Genomic DNA, 20,070 nt, shown 5'->3' on the forward strand with positions numbered 1-20,070 from the left:
GTTAAACTTAATCAGTGTTATCATAAATTATGGCTCATGAAAACGACTAAAATTCATAAATCTCACATGTAGTTTAATGTTATAGTATATTTTCACTGCTAGTTCTGATCCATTTGTGGAAAAGTCCACTCGAAAGGACAAATTCTGACCCAACAGCTGTTAAAACAGGAACCAAACCCAGACAGAAACTGTTTTTATGTCTTTGTTGTCACTTTTCTGCTCGTCGTAATTTATTCTAAGTCATAAGTTTGAGTTTTAAAGTTATATTACGAGAATAAAAGTCCTAATATGAGTTTTATTATTGTATTTCTGACTTTAAAACTCGTAATTATGATTTCTTGTGGAATTTTTATTATTTCTTTAACGACAGAGTAAAACTTCTGAGATCCGTTACAGTCCAAACATTCTCTTCCAGATGAGAAAAAAATATCCAAATCCCTAAAACGGCTGTAAAATTAGACAAATTTGTCAATTTTCCACAATATAAATTATATTTAGTGGAGTTTAAAATAATTATTAAATACATATTAACATTATTATTAAGGTCCTGAGATGGGTCGATGGCTAGCAACATTGTTTTAACGTATTATTTTACTTCATTTCATTATCAGATTGAAAACTGATGGAACTATAGAAAGAATAATGCTATATTCCTAACATTTGATATAAAAATAATATAAAATAATGTTTCTAATTTAGGTTTGTTAGTTTTTACTTCAGCCTCTCATGTTTTTTGAATATAGGTCATATATTTTAACCCCTTCCAGGCCAGGATGTTCACAGAGTTTCACAGTTTTATAGAAAACACAGCAAATTTAAGAGGTATGAAGATTAAAAACCAAATGGTAGAAAATGTTCTGATACCCCTAAATAAACCCACAGCAGGTGGTCCCTTCAGTTTCTTCAAACATTTATTCTTACAACTTTGATAAAACAAAACTGCAACAGAAGGAATAGTTTCTGATAAAAGAACCAGATCTGAAGGTTAGCATCATTTCACACCGTTTCTGTGAAGCATCAGCAGCTTTACAATAAAAATACAAACAAAAAAATCACGAGAAGAACCAAAACAAACACTGAGGATGAGTATTTTACCTTTATACAGAAATAATACGTCAGAGTGGAGGTGGGGCTCCACAGGGACGGCGGAGTGCAACAGACGCTAACAGACGCTAACAGGTGCTAACAGGAGCTAACAGGAGCGTCTCTGATTGTAGCTTGGAGTCACTTCAGGATCCACAGAGGTCTGAACTCCCCATAAATCCTTCAGAGGAAGAAAAACACATGGCAACGCACAGCTATATATGGCAACACCAAAAAGTGCAATAAAATCAGCTTAGAGTTAGTGTACGGAAACCCATTACAACCATAATCATCCCACATGTTAAATAATCCATCCCTGTTTCATTCTGCTGTAATTAAAACGTCAGAACTGGTTCCTAAACTCCAGTGAAACAGTTGATTGGTTAGAGCTCAGGTGAGCAGTCAGTTGAACATGATGGACTCTGGATCCTGGTTCATCATCTGGGCCATGTGGCGAAGGACGTCCTTCTTGGTGATGATGCCCAGGAGACGCCTGCAGAGACAAGGTAAAGTTAGCTAACGCTCTCATTTACATTTATTATCTCTGTACATTTCATATGAAACATTTTGGGGACCTTTAAGTGAGCAGTTATGTGTCAACTTCCCTGTTTCAAAGATTTTAAACATAAGGTAATACTTTTGCCTGTTTGTGGATTTGAGAAAGAAAAAACTTTTACAGCAATTTGAGGCTTGGGAGCCAAAAACCCAAATACTGATCAGTTAATTCTGATTCTAGAGGATTAATACATTGATCTCCACTAAAACCATGAAAAACAGAATTCATTTCTTTAAAATATTTTGTGTTTTTATGCCTTTTAACAATCAAAACCTTTTAATAGATGCTTAATAAAATTACTATAGGCTGCCATCTGCTGGCCACAGCAGGACATTACATAACAGCTGGAGGCAGACTGACCCGCTCCTGGTGACCAGGCACTGCCGGAGGCCCAGTTTGCGGAAGATGTCCACCACCGTCTCCATGGGCGTGTGGTCGGTGACGGTGAAGGGACTAAGGTTCAGGATGCGTCGCAGCTTCAGCGGCTGAGGGTTGCTGGCCGGCAGCTGCGGTGCGTCCTCTGTGAAATAAACCACGGAGCTGCTGACCACGCCGTCCTGCTTCTGACGGGCGTTTTCTGAGGACAGAAACCATGATCTCAGTATCTAGAAAGAGAAGTTCTGCTCCAGTTGTTGTAAGAGACTCACTGATGGCCAGGGTGAGGTCCCTGCGTTGGACGAATCCAATCAGCCTCTCCGACTCCCTGGACACAACCACAGGAAAGCCGTTGTAGTCGGTATCCTTGATGAGCGTCTCCACGTCCTCCACTGTAGTGCTGTCCTGTGTGAGGACGGCCAGCGGAGGGTCGTTCCGGCGGGGTCGCATCACGTCAGTGGCCAGGGTGCGGTGGGTAAACTCGTCCCTGACGTCCAGGTAGGGGTAGCCGTTGAGCTGGATGTGAGACTCGTAGATGCCCTCCTTCCCAAAGGCGTCGGCCACCCATTTACTGGTGACGGCGGCAGCCATCAGAGGGACGATGTACTCCAACCCACCGGTCAGTTCGAACATGATGACCACCAGGGAGACGGTCATTCTGGTCACCCCACCTGAACAGACCAACAGACAGGTAAGACGAGAACTGGACATGTGGGTCTTCTGTCCTTGGTGACTCACCCAGACAGGCAGCAGCCCCCACCATGGCGTAGAGTCCCGGTGTGACGCAGTCAGCGCCGGGCCGGCACCAGTTCTTGAAGATAATCCAGTCATGGTGGTGATACGCCATCTGCTCCACGGCGATCCCAACGATCCGACCAGCGATGGCTCCCACCGCCATGCTGGGAATGAAGAGTCCCGACGGGATCTGTGAAGGACAAAGGAAGCTCTGTCTCTACTCCGACTGGGTAGGACAATGAACAAGTGTGAGGAGGAGGAGGATACCTTCATGCCGAAGGTGAAGATGGTGATGACGATCTTGAAGATGAGGGCGAGGGTCAGCTGCCACATGGCGTTGTAGACCCCGGGTCCCGCCGGACGGTCAGGAATGTCGTCCACCGGCCGACTCATGTTGGGGTTGTTATAGTAGTCGCAGAGCTGCGACGACTCCAGAGCGCCGCAGTCGTTGAAGAGCTCAGAGATGAGCTCGCTGGTGCTGCGGCGGGTGTAGGGGTTGGGGTACGCCAGCAGGGCGGTGATTCCTGTCACGATGATCACCTCCAGGACCGGATACTTCCCCAGCTGGGTGGTCTTCCTGCGCCGGCACCAGGCGATGTTGGCCCGGATGAAGAGCGTCCCCCAGAGGCCGCCGAACACCCCCAACAGGATGAAGGGGACCAGCTCGGCCATGTACCAGGGAGTGTGGTACTCCACGTAGAACAGAACCAGGCGACTGTTTCCAAACGGGTTGATGGAGCGCAGCGTAAAGGCGGCGACCAGAGCGGCAAAGAAGGAACGCCACAGAGTCTTCAGGGGGAAATAATAACTCACCTGCAGGAGACAGCAGACGGTTACCACAGGGAGGTCTAAGAACGAAGCAAAGATGAGTCTGATCTGGTAAAAACGGTGAATGTCTGACCTCCTCTAGGCTGAACAGAACTCCTCCGATCGGGGCTCCAAAGGCCACCGACACTCCAGCTGCTGCCGCCGCCGATAACACCTGACCACAGCAGGAGGCAGCCGTTATTTTACCCAAAGACTCAATAAACCATCTTGGATACGTAGTGAACTGGACCGTCAGCTGAACACCATTTATAATGAATAAAGCAGATCTAATGTGAGATCCCAAAAGATGCTACTTTTTATGAAACACGCCGCATTGTTCAGTGAATATGTCTGAAAAGAAATAGACCTTTCATAACTCTACTGTTTACCATTCTGTGGTTCTTCACATCAATAATCTTCCTGTTTCTTCTTTTGTCTGGCTTTGCTGAGAATGGAGAGACTTTTAGCTATTTTAGATTATACATGTTTAATGAGAAATAACTTTAACACAAACAATAAACTTGGTTTATTCATATCAAACCATCAGAATTCATTTCTGCCATGAGATGCTGTATATTCTCACCTGAACAGGAAACGTTTCATCCACTAAGTATTTATGAAACCTTATATTTAGAATTTATATATAAAACAGTTTTGAATCAATGCTATCATTAGAACTTTAGCTAGTTTTAGCTTTAGCAGGATAAAAAGCTAATACTTTTAATGTTACTGGAGGTCAACATGCTAGTGCTAGCCTAAATGGTATCATTACTTTAATAGCTAGTTTTAGATTCTTAGGTTTTTTTTTGCTTTACATGTTTTTTTGAATCGTACAGATTATGTTATTGTTGGACGACATGGTAGCGCTAGCCTAGCATGTTGCCTTCCCATGATTAGTTTTAGCCAGTTTTAGCCATTTAGCTAATTTTACCAAACAAACTGCTGTGAACTTAGTTTAGCTTTGTTGTCACTTTTCTACACCAATTCCTCTTTGATTTCTGCATTATTGAACCTTTTCAGTTTCTCTGGAGGATTTTGTTTTGCTCTGCTGCTTCTTACATCCCTGCAGATCTTCTGCAGTTAACTTTCCTGTTGATTTACAGCAAGAAATGCATTTTTTAAAATCATTTATCAGCAGGAAGTTCAGGTTTTTATCCCATTTTGGCATCAAAAATATAATCAAATCAAATTGGATTATTTCTGGTGTTATTTGGACTCTGGCGGGTCGAGGACACCAGAACCAGGCGGCTCACCTCGCGCCTCTTGCCCTCGTTCTTGCTGTACTTGGAGAAGAGGCTGCAGAAGAGGTTTCCACAGCAACAGGCCACATGGACCAGCGGGCCCTCCTTCCCCAGGCTGAGGCCCGACGACACGGCCAGAACCAGCGTGACGGTCTTTATCAGCAGGGTCCACTTCCCCAGGTAGCCCCGGATGATGAACCCGCTCAGGATGGTTTTGATCTGCAGCGGACCAGAACAAAACGTTACAGCGCCGACCAGAACCGCCTGCTGACCTCAGGGCGTGCGGTACCTCCGGGATTCCCGACCCGCAGGCGTACGGGGCGAAGACTCGGACCAGCGACACGGCCAGGAAGGAGAACAGCAGGGCCCACAGGATGTACAGGAAGTAGTTCAGCAGGTACGCCCCGGCACCCTGAAGAAACACACGCCGTCAAGGACCGGACCGCGGGCCAGAACCTCCCTCCCGCCCGGACCCGTCTCACCTCGGCGTGGCCCGTCATCAGCTCGGCCCACTTCTGCCACTGCGGACACTTGTCCCGGTCGGCGAAGGTGGTCTGGTTGGAGGTCCAGCAGCACTGCTCATGGCTGTACCAGAACGCCGACAGGCACACGCCCTCCTTCAGGTCCGTCATCCAGTCCACCGCCAGGTCGATGACCCCGGCCAGCGAGCCTGAGGGGACGACCCAGTCAGTCAGAACCAAGATGTCAGAACCAAGACCAGAGGGGACGGCCCGGTCAGTCAGAACTAAGACCAGACGGGACGACCCGGTCAGTCAGAACCAAGATGTCAGAACCAAGACCAGAGGGGACGACCCGGTCAGTCGGAACTAAGACCAGACGGGACGACCCGGTCAGTCAGAACCAAGACCAGAGGGGACGACCCGGTCAGTCGGAACCAAGACCAGAGGGGACGGCCCGGTCAGTCAGAACCAAGATGTCAGAACCAAGACCAGAGGGGACGACCCGGTCAGTCGGAACCAAGACCAGACGGGACGACCCGGTCAGTCAGAACCAAGACCAGAGGGGACGACCCGGTCAGTCGGAACCAAGACCAGACGGGACGACCCGGTCAGTCAGAACCAAGACCAGACGGGACGACCCGGTCAGTCAGAACCAAGACCAGAGGGGACGGCCCGGTCAGTCAGAACAGAACCAAGACCAGAGGGGACGGCCCGGCCAGTCGGAACCAAGACCAGAGGGGACGACCCGGTCAGTCGGAACCAGGACCAGACGGGACGACCCGGTCAGTCAGAACCAAGACCAGAGGGGACGACCCGGTCAGTCGGAACCAGGACCAGAGGGGACGGCCCGGTCAGTCAGAACAGAACCAAGACCAGAGGGGACGGCCCGGCCAGTCGGAACCAAGACCAGCCCACGGCATAAACAAACTAGGTAGTCGCTTAGGGCCCCAGAGCCACTAGGGGGCCCCAGAGCCACTAGGGGGCCTCAGAGCCACTAGGGGGCCCTACATAGAATGTTTTATTTTAGTAATAATTTCTATGTGATTATATTATCAAAAACATTGTAAAGTTTTATTTTTACTAGAATATATCTGATAATGTATGTAGAAGTTTTTCTTTCTATGGACTAAAAGAAAACAAAAGCAGCTCTTGGGTTCCCCCTGGTGGCTGAGGGGAGTTTTACCTTTAAATGAGTTGCCATGGTTTCCTTTGATCATTTCTGTGTTTTGGCTTCCAAACGGAGTTTTAATGACATTTATAATCATAATTTAAACTTGTTCATGTTTGAATTTGTCAAAATGTTTCCATCTTTAAAACATCAAGAGCTGCTCGGAGCTGCAGCTGTTTGTTGTTGATCTTTATTTTACATCAACTTAGAAGTTCTGAGAAACTTCTGTTCAAATCATTTAAGGCTCGGAACCAACCCGGTACCGGTCCCGGTCCACATTCTCAGGTGATAAAGGATAATAATGGAACCATCACTGTCAGAGATGCAATAAGTTTCTAGCAGGTGTGTGAATAAAATAATCATCTGACTGCAGAAATCCACATTATGAGCAGAACTAGAACCGGACCGGACCGGAACCACAACAGAACCAGGCCATGAGCTGGGACCAGAAACTTTGGACCTGGTTCTCCTCACTGATCAGAGAGTTAAAGAGAGAGAACCGGGTCAGAGCCGGAACCGGGTCGGTCGGTACCAGAGAGCAGGCCGATGAGCAGCATCACCACCCATCCGGACCAGGCGTCCAGGAGGCTCTTGATCAGCTCCCAGATGGACTCTTTGCTCTTACTGGTGATCTGCGGGACAAACACGCACACAGTGAGCGGGTCAGCATCGCCCCCACGCACCGAACCCAGCCCTCCAGAACCTTTCGGTGCCGGTCCGTGTCCCTGGACTTCTCCCTCAGCCAGTCGATGGTGTGGAAGTCCTCGTAGGTCCCCACGTCGGGGAACGGCTCGTCCAGGAAGTCCATGAGCGTCCCGGCCCCGTTCATCTCCTCCGTGGGAGTGGGAAGGCTGACACCTGTCCACGGAGGACATCAGCAACCTGCGCTCGGTACCGTGTTGCCATAACAACGGGCCTTACCTTCTGCAGCCGCCATGTTGTCCTCTCCTCTGCTGGACGTGTGGACTAATCCCGGTCCTCCCGTGGAGGACAGCCGAACATCACGCAGGAAATTTACACAACAAACCCACGAACAGATCAGCAGCGACACACACTGAGGCACAAGCCCGTCAGGTCTCACGATACCTCCGAAATCTCGCGATACTTCACACCAAAAGCTCGTTCAGCAGTGAAATCAACAATGAAAACAGGAAGCAGGTTATTGTATAAACTGATGGTCACAAATTTCATATAAACATTTTATTCTGTAGAATAAATATTACATCTGATTATTTATGTTTGAATTTAACATTAGAAACAAAAACAGGAAAATAAAATCGAGTTATGTCTGACATCTAGTGGTCAATATCTGCAACTACATCATCATTAATGGCCACAAATATGTAAATAAAACTGAATAAAAAACATCAAAATAGGTAGATATTAATTATTCTTAGTGTATTTGTAATTAGAAATTATGATTTCCATATTTATCTAGTATTTAAATTCAGCCTGCATTAGAAGCTCCTTAGAAAATTAATAGACTAATGGTACTTTGATTTGATTGCTTTTATTTTGAAAACCAGAGCTGCGCCGCTCAGCCAGTGATGTTTGATTAATGAGATTCCAGCTGATTTAAATTCACTGCTTAGAGGCGAGGAAAACGGAAAAGTGAAGAAAAGCCTGAAGGTTCAGTTATTATTCTAGTTCCACACATTACTCACAGATTCATACATATTTTCATAAAAAATTATTTAGAGAAAACTATGAAGTTTAATGTTTCGTTAGTTCTTACTGCCACCTGGTGGAGAACTATCGTCACTACAGATTTCCTTCATATCAGAAAATTGATTTATCTTTGTTCGAATTTTCACTTTGGTCAAAAAATTATCTTCCATTAACGTTGTTAAATAAGAGTCACTATAAGTGAAAAGAAAACTAAACTTACTTCAGTAAAAAAAACTCCCGTAAAGTTTGAGAATCAAGGACTGAAAAAATATAATCATAAAAATATATTTTTGTTCAAATCCAAACAGCTGAAATCAGAGAATTTAATAGGATGAAAACACCTAATGGAGAAAAATTAAATGTGAAAATTAATACAGTTTAAAATATTACAAGTTAAGGGATTCAATTAAAAATGTTGTTAGTTGCTGAGTCTGCAATTTATCAAAACCAAAATTAATCAAAATGTGAATAAATGTATCACACACACATTAATGTTATGCTGCTGCTGTTAATGTTATTTAAATACTTGATTCATGTTTGTTTTTGATAAATTGCAGACTCAGCAACTAACTACATTTTTAATTGAATCCCTTCACTTGTAATATTTGAAACTGTATTGATTGAAGAAATAGGAAAATTGTGTGGGTGGGGAAAACCTCAGCAGAGTTTAATTTGCAGATTTTGTGTAAACTTTCTTTGTTTCAAAAAACTTTAAATATATTATTTTATATAAAAGCTAACAGTAAAATAACCCGTTTCAATCGGTCTTAATGTGAAAGTACTCACCGGAAGTGAATGTGGTTTGTAAACGCTCAAACTTTATCAAGTAGCTGTAGATACGATCTGGGTCCACTAGGGCAGAAACCGTCCTGCTCTGATATCAATAATAGTTCAGTTCGCGGCTCTGAAGCCAAAACATCAACATCATTCTGACTGTTTTCAGGATAATTTAACTTTTCATAAATATTTTCCTACCTTCAGACCAGAAGCTCAGCATCTTATCGTCTAAACCAGAGTTGTAGAGCTTTGTTTCATCTCTGTTGGAGCTGAAGCTCCAGTTTAAGAGCCACAGCTCCTCTGAATCTGCGGTTGGAGCCTCTTAGCATTGTTAGCATCGCTAGCTCCGCTCAGAGTCTCTGCGGGTTTTTTCATCTCTGTGTAGCTGCTTCTAGTTCACACCGACAGAGAAAACATTGAAGTGAACCCAGGAGAAGAATCTGCCTTCATTTATTTCACTGGGAACCAGTTAGCCCGCTGGTCTGAAGCTGGAAACCAGTTAGCTACAGCGCTACAGACTGGTACCATTTAGAACAGCGAATTTATGCCCTCTGGTGGCTAAAAGTTGTAACTTTTTTTTAGTTTTTTTTAATTGACTATATAAGAAAACAATAACAATCTCAAATAACAAGTCAATAACAAATATTACAATACAAGAAGAAATATCACAACTCCTGCTGTACAAAAATACAATTAAATACAAAGGCTGGAACAAAGTATAAAATAAATAAAAATAAAATAAATAAAAAAAAATAAAAGGTAAAATAATCAGCGGGGACTACCAACTGAAAATCTTCAATTAACTCAAACAATTTAATTGCATTTAAATTCTGCATCTTTGTCAGACATCTTTTAAAAAGGGAAAGTTCATTTTTGAGAGCAGAGATTGAGAGGGAGCATTTTGCATAGCGACATTTATGGATATAATACTTTGTTACAATTATTAGAATATTGACTAAAAATTTAAAAAAATTTTCTTTAATGGATAAACCGAATTGAATGTTTTGTAAGGAAATAAAATCCACATTTATTGTTTTATAAAACAGAAAGTTGCGAAGTTGAAACCATAAGTTTAATACTTCTTTACATTCATAAAACAAATGTTTAATTGTTTCCAATTGAGTTGTACAAAAGCCACAATTCTCAACATTAAACTTAAATCTCTCTCTTAAGAACTCATTTGAAGGATATATGTTATTTATTATTTTAAATTGTAATTCTTTATATTTAGGAGGAATTGGGAATTTCAAATAATTTGTCCTAATTTTGACTATCATAGATTTCTTACATTTTTGTAAGAGAACCTTTTGTTCTTCCTGGGTACATATTATTTATAGAATACTGATTCAAAAACTTGTTGCATTTATTATCTCTAATGTCCACATGCTCAAAGAATAATAGTTTATGTAAACTAAGAAACTTGGAGGAAAACCAGTGTTGCATGCAGTGGCGGAGCTAGACTTTTGTTCAAGGGGTGACCAAAGGGAGAACAAAGGGGGGGGGGGGGGGACACCACATGTCAGCTTAACCAATGAACAGCGGCAGTGAGCTGCTACTGCATCGGGATGCCTTCAGGGACAGCCGGAAATTACAATTTTCCTGGGAAATCTTTGCCGATCTCATAAGTATTATATTTTAAAACGACCATTTCCAGTGGGATGGCAAATGCCATGTACTATAATTGTACACAATCAGAAACCCACAAAGAACATTATTAAAAACTTTATTGACTCATCATTAAAAACCCAAGGACCCACATTGCATCAGAAATATATATATAAATCATGACCCAATCACCACATTATCCCAGTGATTCTCTGAGGTTTGAATAAATCAGTAAAATCACAGTAAAGAGCCTGATGTGACACATCGAGTCCTAAAGTTCTCTAGAAAACTCAAAACATGAAATATGGAGTTAAAAAAGTAAAAACCAAAACAAACTGAGAATCAATGATGATGCAAAACTTCAAGATTTACTTTTTAGAACGAACATAAAAATATATAAAATCTTTTTTTCCAGGTTCCAGATGTTCCTGAAAACTGCTCTAAGATCAGATTCTGTGGGACATCCAGTTCTAAACTGGTTCAACTGGTTTCTGTGATGGAAGCTGAAGTTTCTCTGCAGTTTCCAGTAAAGCATCTTTTTCTCTGAGGAGCTTTGAGGAACATTTTCATGTCAACAGAAGGAAGAAGCAGCAGAGAAAAGAGGGTTGAAGTGTCTTTCATGGCTTCAAAGCTGAACTGGAAATGATTCCCATGTTTCCATTCTCAGACCAGTTCTGGTTCCAGGATGAAAACGAACCAGAGAGAAAAAAGATCAACTTTCCAGTTGAATCCAGTTCAGATCAAAACTCCATGAAGCCTCTAAATGGATCCCAGTTTGAATTGGATCTTTATTGATCCAAAGAGACAAACAATATCAGACACTAAATGACAGACAAGAGAAAATAAACAGGAGGAAAATCTTGGAGGTCAGAGGTCATCATCATGGTCCAGTCAAAGTCTCTTTAGACTCAAACTGCTGCAGCTTCAACCTCTGAGGATCAGCAGGACACAGAGATCATTCTCTACTTTACAGAGATCAGAACCTGCAGAGAGAAGAAGGAAGGAGAGATCAGATCAGTGAGTGTTTCCAGACTCTCTCCAGCAGCAGTCAGTGACGCAGCACATCCAGTCGATGGTTTCCAGGCTGCAGTCAGACTGATCTCAGAGCTGTGACCAAGATGAACCTGATCAGTTGTTTCCTGTTGAACTGAGAGAACAATCAGATCTGAGATCAGATCTGCTGCTGCCACAGTTTGATGAATGAGGACCACTGACTGTCTCTAGACATGTTGGACGGCTGGACGCTGGAGTCCAGCTGGACTTCCTGGAGACATGGACACAGCAACAACACTCATCTTCACACCCACACAAACACAGGAACACAGCAAGCTGCTGCTCCTCTGATTGGCTGATTGCTGTCTCTGTGTCCAATCAGGAAGCCTGAACCATTCTCCTCCCACTGAGAAGCTGCAGCTTTACTGGGAACACTGGATCTTTGCTTTGATGCTAACTGGGTTTAGTTCAACATGCTGACAGGAGATGAAATCACTACAAACATTTACTTACTTTAGATCATCTACAAGATCCTTCAGCTGCTGAACATCTGAATCCTTCAGGTTGTTTCCTCTCAGGTTCAGTTCTGTCAGATGGAGTCTGTTGGACTTCAGAGCTGAAGCCAAATAATCACAACTGATCTTTGACAACCTGCAGTTCCACAATCTGAATAAAGAATAAAAGATGAGCTGAACCAACAGGATGCAGGTTAACCAGTCCAACAGAACCAGTTAAAGATTCTCATGAATATTAATGCCAACAAGCTGCTGCTTCAATAAAGACCTGCTGACTTCAGAACCAGAACCAGAACCAGAACCAGAACCAGAACCTGGTACTGGGTCGTGTTGTGTTGGAGGATTTTAGTCAGTAAAATCATTCCAGGTTCTGATCAAAGTGTTGAAGCATCAATCATTGATTATTGATTAGTTCCTGTCAGATTCCAGGATTCACTTTTCTAGACTGGGTTGAATGACCTTTGACCTGCTTCACATGAGGGGGATTTCTACACACTGGGGGTCCGAATGCTGTCCTGTTCTGACCTCAGGTCAGCGGGTCCAACTCAGTTACACAGAGGGACTAAATTAAACTCTGGATCCAAGTCCAGGAACAAACTCAGAAAATATTGATTAGAACAGAAGAAATGAACTTTGATTTATGATCAATTATAAATAATTATTCACTGAAATATCAATAATTATAGAATTAAAATACCTCAATCTCTCCAGTCTGCAGCCTTCAGTCTGTAGAAAACCACAGAGATCCTTCACTCCAGAATCTTCCAGGTTGGTGAAGCTCAGGTCCAGTTTTGTCAGATGGGTCGGTTTGGACTTCAGAGCTGAGAACAGAGACGTCCATCTGGTCTCTGACAACCTGCAGCTCAATCTGAATAAAAAATAAAAGATGAACTGAACCAACAGGATGCAGGTTAAAACTGAAATATGAACAAATAAATAATAAAAATGTAGAAAATTAATTTCCCTGAATATAAAAGAAACTTGATGAACTGATTCCAACATCTGATCCAGTCAAACTGGTTTAAAGAGTCCAAACCAGCAGAACCAGAACATTTGATCAAAACAGAAACTGGAAGTTTTTCTAAAAGTTTCTCAGGATTTTAAAGTCAGTCGATGGTTTTTTCTCTCCATGTTTCCTTCCAGACTCTGTATTATCTGACTGCTCTGTTCCATCATTTATCTACAGATATTTTATCTCTCCAGTTTTTGTTCATTAATCTATTAATGATGTTTTCTTGCTGGTTGTATTTTAACTGCAGCTCATTGATAATTATGACAGATGTAAACTGTTGATTTCAATCCGTCTAATTCAGTGTTTTATAAAATCATTACAGCTCACATTCTGAAAGTTGATCATTTTCTCATTTTGTGTTGATTCAGTTTCTGAAATATCAACTAGAAAATATTGAATCTTTTCTCTGTCAGATTGATGAGGGTCATTTAGTTCCAGTTCTGAATCCTTCATCAGAGAAATGGGAACTTTATCAAATGAACTTTGATTTATAATCAATTATATATAATTATTCACAGAAATATCAATAATTATATTATTAAAATACATCAATTTCTCCAGTCTGCAGCCTTCAGTCTGTAGAAAACCACAGAGATCCTTCAGTACAGAATCTTCCAGGTTGGTTCCGATCAGCCACAGTTTTGTCAGAACGGTCGGGTTGGACTTCAGAGTTGAGAACAGAGAAGTCCAGCTGGTCTCTGACCACCTGCAGTTCCACAATCTGAATAAAGAATAAAAGATGAACTGAACCAACAGGATGCAGGTTAATGATAATAATATTTATCAGACGTTTCACCAACAATAATAATAATAATAATAATAATAATAATAATAATAATAATAATAATAACAAATAATAATAATAATAATAATAATAATAATTCCAGATGAAAGTAATACATACAGTTCAGATCAGAAATGTGTCCAAACTTCTGATCTGTAATGTTCACCCATATATACATTTACATGCATATAAACTTAAATAATATTTAACTATTCACACACACACACACACACACACACACACACACACACACACACACACACACACACACACACACACACACACACACACACACACACACACACACACACACACACACACACACACACACACACACACAGGGAGAATTTAGAGAAACCAATTAACCTGACAGTCATGTTTTTGGACTGTGGGAGGAACCCGGAGAACCCGGAGAGAACCCACCATGCACAGGGAGAACATGCAAACTCCATGCAGAAAGACCCCGGGCCGGGAATCGAACCCAGGACCTTCTTGCTGCAAGGCAGCAGCTCTACCCACTGCACCACTGTGCAGCCCTCACAGTAACTTAGATATGGCAAAATAAGTGAAGAGTAAAGAAAAAGAAGGAGTTTAGAAATGTTCTAGCATTAGAGAGAACTGCAATACTTCTAGTTATTTTAGATTGAATTTATTTAATCAGGTTTCTAACTGAAATTATTAGGAATCAATAATACAAAAAACTGATTTCAGTCACATTATCAGTTATTATTTATAAATCACTATGCCTTTTACAATTCACAAATAACATAAACTTGGTTTTATCTAAATTTACTGATAATTTATTCATATAAAAACACTTTTCAACTTCCATAAATTGAACTGAACTGACAGATTACAGATAATCTGTTAGCGGCTGAATAATTTCCACAATCACCTTCTTTATTATTATTATCATGTCAAAACCATGGCAGTCAGCTGACCTTTTATTTCTACATTTATTTATTATTTCTATCATTTCTTTTCCTTCCTCTGCTGTGACAAACATGGAATCTGGATTTCTAATAACTAATTTAGTTTCATAAACTGGCTGCAGGATTTCCAGTTTAGGCCCCAAAATATTTATTCAAATGATCAACTCTCTCTTGTGAGCTTTAAGGTTTTTATCAATATTTGTAAAGTGTTGATGAAAGCCAGTAAATGGAGGTTTTCCTAATAACACTGTTTATAGATACTTTAATATTAGTTTTATTTCTAGCCAACTGTTTGCTATAATAATCTTGTTTTGTATCCATAAAATTACATTTAATTTGTTCTTAGTTTTATTTTCTGCCTCCATTAATCTTTGCTTTATGAAGTTTCTGTTTAATTTGTTATTTTTTACAAACATTTTCAGTCCCTTAATGATCCATGCAGTTTATGAATATTTATTTTTAGGAATAAACTTTGTATTGGGACAGTTTTGATCATATAATGATTTAAAAATATTCAGAAAATTATCATATGATTTATTCATGTCATTTTCTTTCATTACTGACTCCCAGTTTTATTTAGATAATTGATCTTTAAATGATTTTATGGATTCTTTAATCCTTAATCTGTTAGAAATTATATTACTCTTTTCTTTCATGTGGCAGTGAAAGAACTGAAATCAATAACTAATAATCCACTGATTGTATTGTTATGTATTAAATGTGTAAATATATTTTCTATTAATGAAGCTGTTAGACGTGATTCTGCTGGTAATTTGAGGGAAAAGTTTCAAACTGCATACAGTATTGATAAAAGTTAAAACTGAAATATGAACAAATAAATAATAAAAATGTATAAATTAATTTCCCTGAATGTAAAATAAACTTGATGAACTGATTCCAACATCTGATCCAGTCAAACTGGTTTAAAGAGTCCAAACCAGCAGAACCAGAACATTTGATCCAAACAGAAACTCAAAGTTTCTATCAGCCTGGATGAGTTCAGATATTTCTGCTGCTTCCTGATCATCAGCTGTTTGTTCATCAAAAACATTTTCAAATCTGAAAAACTGAAAAACAAACTTCAACAATCTCAAAGTCTGAAATATGAAAATAATTCATTGATAAAGTAAAATGTTTACAGATTTTAAACATTGTTTTAAAATAAAATATATTAAATTAACTTATTAATTAAACTAATGATTAAAGAATCAATGAATGATTTTATTGGATAAATAATTCAAACAAACCTCAGTTTCTTCACTTTACTGACTGAATTCTCCAGGATCTCAACCACAGACTTCAGATCAGAGTCTTTTCCTCCCAGTATGTCGATCTGATTTATTTCCAGTTCAGTCAGATGTGGGTTGGACTTCAGCGCTGAGGCCAAAACTTTACATTCATCCTCTTGGAGCCTCAAGCCACCAAGTCTGTGATTAGAGAAGAAATAAAATCAGTTCTAATGAAATCAATCTGGATCAATAACAGAATAAAATATGATAACAGTGATGTCATCATCTGATCAACATCTGATCTTCAATTTACTGAGTTTGACCCCACAGAGAATCAGTTGAGTTCCTGGTTAAAGTCCAGGTTCTGGTTCTGGTTCTGGTCCAGGCTTCATGTCCTCAGACCTTCAGCTGCAGTCAGATGTTGAAGATCTTCTATCATCTGTGAAGGAAAGTTCAGTTTTCTCTGCAGCATCTGATGGAGCTGCAGCATCAGAGCCTCAAAGGAGCTGCAGCAGCTGATGAAGAGGCTGACTGAGCTGAATGAAGGAAACTACTGGAGATGATGGAGAGGAGGAGGAACTGCTCACAGCTCGGACTTGGACTAGACCCTTTGGCTCCTTGAGATCTTCCACCAGGCAGGAAGTGAGTTAGAAATGAAGTGAGCAGAGCAGGAAGTCCAGCCTGCTGTGGACCTCTGGCCTCTCTGGGTTTGTTTAGCCAATATCTGCTGCAGCATCTAGAATCATCATCATCATTAATAATAGTAGGATATTCTATAGAAACAAAGTTCCCAGCAGCAGGTTATTAAATGCTGCCACAGAGGAAACTGGGAGCACAAACCAAACACATGATGCTCCCAGTTCTGTCTCCGGTCCTGCTGCTCCTTCAGGTCAGAACCGTCTGGACCGGGTCAGAACCTGGTCCAGGTGGCCCGTGATTGGTCAGACATGATCTCTGCAGATGATCCTCATTAATATCTCTGCTTACATTCAGATCAGACAGACTGATAAACTCTCAGTCCATCAGTCAGTTGATCTACTATAGTGGTGATATGGATCATGGTGGACAGAACCAGAACCAGAACCAGAACCAGAACCAGAGCGTTTGGGTCCATTTCTCATGGTGAAGCAGTGAAAGTTCTCCAGTAACTAGAAGAGTCTGGATCCATTATCTGCTGCATGGATCATAGAGAAGTTCCTTATTGAATGTCGACAGTAAGAAACGATTATTAGGAACATTTTGGACTCAAAGTATCAGATGTTGATATGAAGAGGAAACTGGATCATTCACTAAAATCATGTTCTGGTTTCCTCCAGCAGATTAAAACGTCTCAGACAGAAACAGCTGACATTAAATTAAAGTTTAATGAATCAGGTTGGTGGATGTAAGGAGGGAATCGAACCCTCAGGACAGAAATACACATTTTTTATTCTCATCAGTTCAGATTAGAATATTTCTTTATATGAAATGTTGATAAACTCAGAATAATAAAACGTGACAGAGGAGAGACATCTGATCATGCAGAGTGTTTCTGACTCTCCATTTGGGTCGTGAGCCCAAAGAAACCCTGTGGAGGCTCAACAATAACAACAACAATAGTTTATTAAATGACATTAAATTTAACAGCTCAGAGATTATATGAACCAGAACAACACAGAGGATTTTTCTCCCTGTACTTTATGGGACGAAGCAAAGACTTTAATTATCTGGGCCTCTAAAAAGAAAGAGAGAAAAGTTTAAAAGATTCATTAGAAAACTAAAATCTCTACAAATACAACAGATAGAAAATAATAATGACCTTAATATCTTTATTTGGCTTTAATAACAGATTATAGGTTGATTCAGTCTGTATGAATCTCCTTCTGCCAGGATTAAGATTAATGTGGATTATCAGATACAACAGGAAATGGTCAGTGGCCCAGGCTGACTACTTTGCTGTTTTATTGATCCATCAGAGAACAAGAACATTACAGGTGGAACCATTAAAGGAACAAGGCGATGAGCTGCTAGCTTAACTGACCCGGAGTCAGCCGACCGACCCTGATAGCACATGATGCTACGTCAACGTTGGATTATAGTCAGAATGATTGATTATTGGTTGAGGTCGACAACTGATCAACCAGCAAACAATCATCCAGTTCTAGTCAAATAACCAATATTGAAAATGTATCAATGAATCATTTGATGTTGAAATCTGATGAAAGAAACATCTGATCAATATCTGATCAATATCTGATCGTTGTCTGATCGATGTCTGATCGATATCTGATCAACATCTGATCAACTTCTGATCAAGATCTGATCAACTTCTGATCAATGTCTGATCAATGTCTGATCAATATCTGATCAACTTCTGATCAATGTCTGATCAATATCTGATCAATATCTGATCAATATCTGATCAATATCTGATCAACTTCTGATCAACGTCTGATCAATATCTGATCAATATCTGATCAATGTCTGATCAATGTCTGATCAATGTCTGATCAACGTCTGATCAATGTCTGATCAATATCTGATCAATGTCTGATCAATATCTGATCAATGTCTGATCAATGTCTGATCGACGTCTAATAAACTTCTGATCAACTTCTGATCAATGTCTGATCAATATCTGATCAATGTCTGATCAATATCTGATCAATATCTGATCAATGTTGAAACTGGTAACTGGTTAAACTGAACTATTACTACTATCAGCTTCTGGACATTTTTGAATGAATTGAATGAAGTTATTTCTTTGTGGTTAATGGAAGATTGAACCAGTTATTAGATGGATCCCAACTCCTGTATATATTGTAAATCTTTGTTCCAACTACAGAACAAATCAACCTTTTGCTCTATTTTTCTGTCTCTGGTGAGTTAAATCCTCCTGATCCTCCCTGAGTTTTATCTTTAGCTTTTCTGATAAACAGAACTTTATTTTAAATATTGATTCCCTCATTTTACCACAAGTTGCAGCATCATAAATGCGACACGATGCTGCAGCTTGATGGCTAAATGTAACTGCATGTGTCAACTAGCATTAAGATAAATATCCATGAATATTTTAATGTAGTGGTGAATGTACATGGGGAACCGGACACTGTGTGTTTGTTGTCAGACCTATAACCAGTTCACTACTTCATATTTCTAAATGTTTCAGAACTTTTCTAAAGTTTATCCTCTTTCTATCCGGGGCTTTCCTCACTCTGATCTCTGTTTTCCACCCAGAGCCGACCGACTGCAGGGAAACGGTCAGGAAGTGGCTTCATTAGGCGCCACAACGGGAGGAAGGCATCAAGGAACCAGAGTCGGACCTGGGTCAGCCCAACTGGTCCTGGTTCCTACAGAACCAGACTGGACCTCATGATGCTGATCTTCATGGACAACAGACTGATGATCTGACTGTCAAAAGGATCCAATAGGTTTAAAGATCTTTTATTAAATAAAATGTTATATTAATGACATCTTGTCATTTTTAAGCTTCTACACATTTATGGAAATATATTAATGTAAGATAATTATGGATTACATGATATCCATCATCTGCCAATAAAATTGTGTGTTTAACACCAATGAAGAAACTTTAATGTTATGATTTAAAACTATCAGATAAAAAATGAACCAGCATTGATTCCTTATTGTTCCATATAAAATCAACCCAAACGTTCATTTAGATCCACATTCAGATGATGTTGAATCAACATTGATAAAATGTCAGTTCTGGTTGAAACGTTGATTCAACATGGGAGTTAAAGACAACTTTCAATTTCAGGATCGATCGATTGATTGATTGATTGATTGATTGATTGATTGATTGATTGATTGAACAGACTCATGGTCCACAAAGACATGATACACAACAACACCTAAAATAAAAATAAACTCTTATAAAGACTTGCATACCACTGTTTCCACTGAGCCGACTGGTATCTTAGCGCACTGAGAGAGAAACATTACAGTAAGACGTTCAATGAGCTGCACAAACGACATAAACTTGTATCTCAGATTGATGAGTGACTGGAATATTCTGACATGTTACTAAACGTCTCACTCCACTGATGGACCTGGTTTCTTCAGCAGACTTCTCAAAGAGTTAATATTAGCAACCTTAAGCTTCTGCATGCTAACTTTATAAATTTAC

General features: G+C 40.3%; 2 protein-coding genes and 1 long non-coding RNA gene across 3 annotated transcripts in view; all 3 read right to left on the minus strand.

Moving 5' to 3' along the window:
• Positions 1–893: 893 nt before the first annotated feature.
• clcn4 (chloride channel, voltage-sensitive 4) lies at positions 894–8,319 on the minus strand. The gene is made up of 12 exons (XM_044109420.1): positions 7,348–8,319; positions 7,130–7,284; positions 6,959–7,058; positions 5,280–5,467; positions 5,087–5,209; positions 4,810–5,016; positions 3,651–3,731; positions 3,017–3,562; positions 2,753–2,939; positions 2,287–2,685; positions 2,000–2,216; positions 894–1,576 (listed from the first exon to the last, which is right to left on the minus strand). Exons 1-12 carry the CDS (start codon positions 7,361–7,363, stop codon positions 1,486–1,488), a joined length of 2,310 nt encoding a protein of 769 aa, XP_043965355.1. The 5' UTR covers positions 7,364–8,319; the 3' UTR covers positions 894–1,485.
• Positions 8,320–8,705: 386 nt separating this feature from the next.
• On the minus strand, positions 8,706–9,404 carry LOC122826978. The gene is made up of 2 exons (XR_006369908.1): positions 9,070–9,404; positions 8,706–8,968 (listed from the first exon to the last, which is right to left on the minus strand). It is a non-coding gene; the product is annotated as an uncharacterized LOC122826978 (long non-coding RNA).
• Positions 9,405–10,578: 1,174 nt separating this feature from the next.
• The window catches only part of LOC122826979 (NLR family CARD domain-containing protein 3-like), a 216,293-nt gene continuing 206,801 nt past the window's right edge, over positions 10,579–20,070 (minus strand). Inside the window, exons 3-7 of the mRNA XM_044109421.1 lie at positions 15,960–16,139; positions 13,544–13,717; positions 12,682–12,852; positions 11,983–12,135; positions 10,579–11,459 (exon numbers count right to left, since the gene is read on the minus strand). Coding sequence (XP_043965356.1) covers positions 11,453–11,459; positions 11,983–12,135; positions 12,682–12,852; positions 13,544–13,717; positions 15,960–16,139 — 685 coding nt within the window. The 3' untranslated portion in view covers positions 10,579–11,452. The remainder of the gene's footprint in view (positions 11,460–11,982; positions 12,136–12,681; positions 12,853–13,543; positions 13,718–15,959; positions 16,140–20,070) is intronic.

This window comes from Gambusia affinis, linkage group LG24 (genome assembly GCF_019740435.1).
Source record: "Gambusia affinis linkage group LG24, SWU_Gaff_1.0, whole genome shotgun sequence".
Lineage (NCBI taxonomy): Eukaryota > Metazoa > Chordata > Actinopteri > Cyprinodontiformes > Poeciliidae > Gambusia > Gambusia affinis.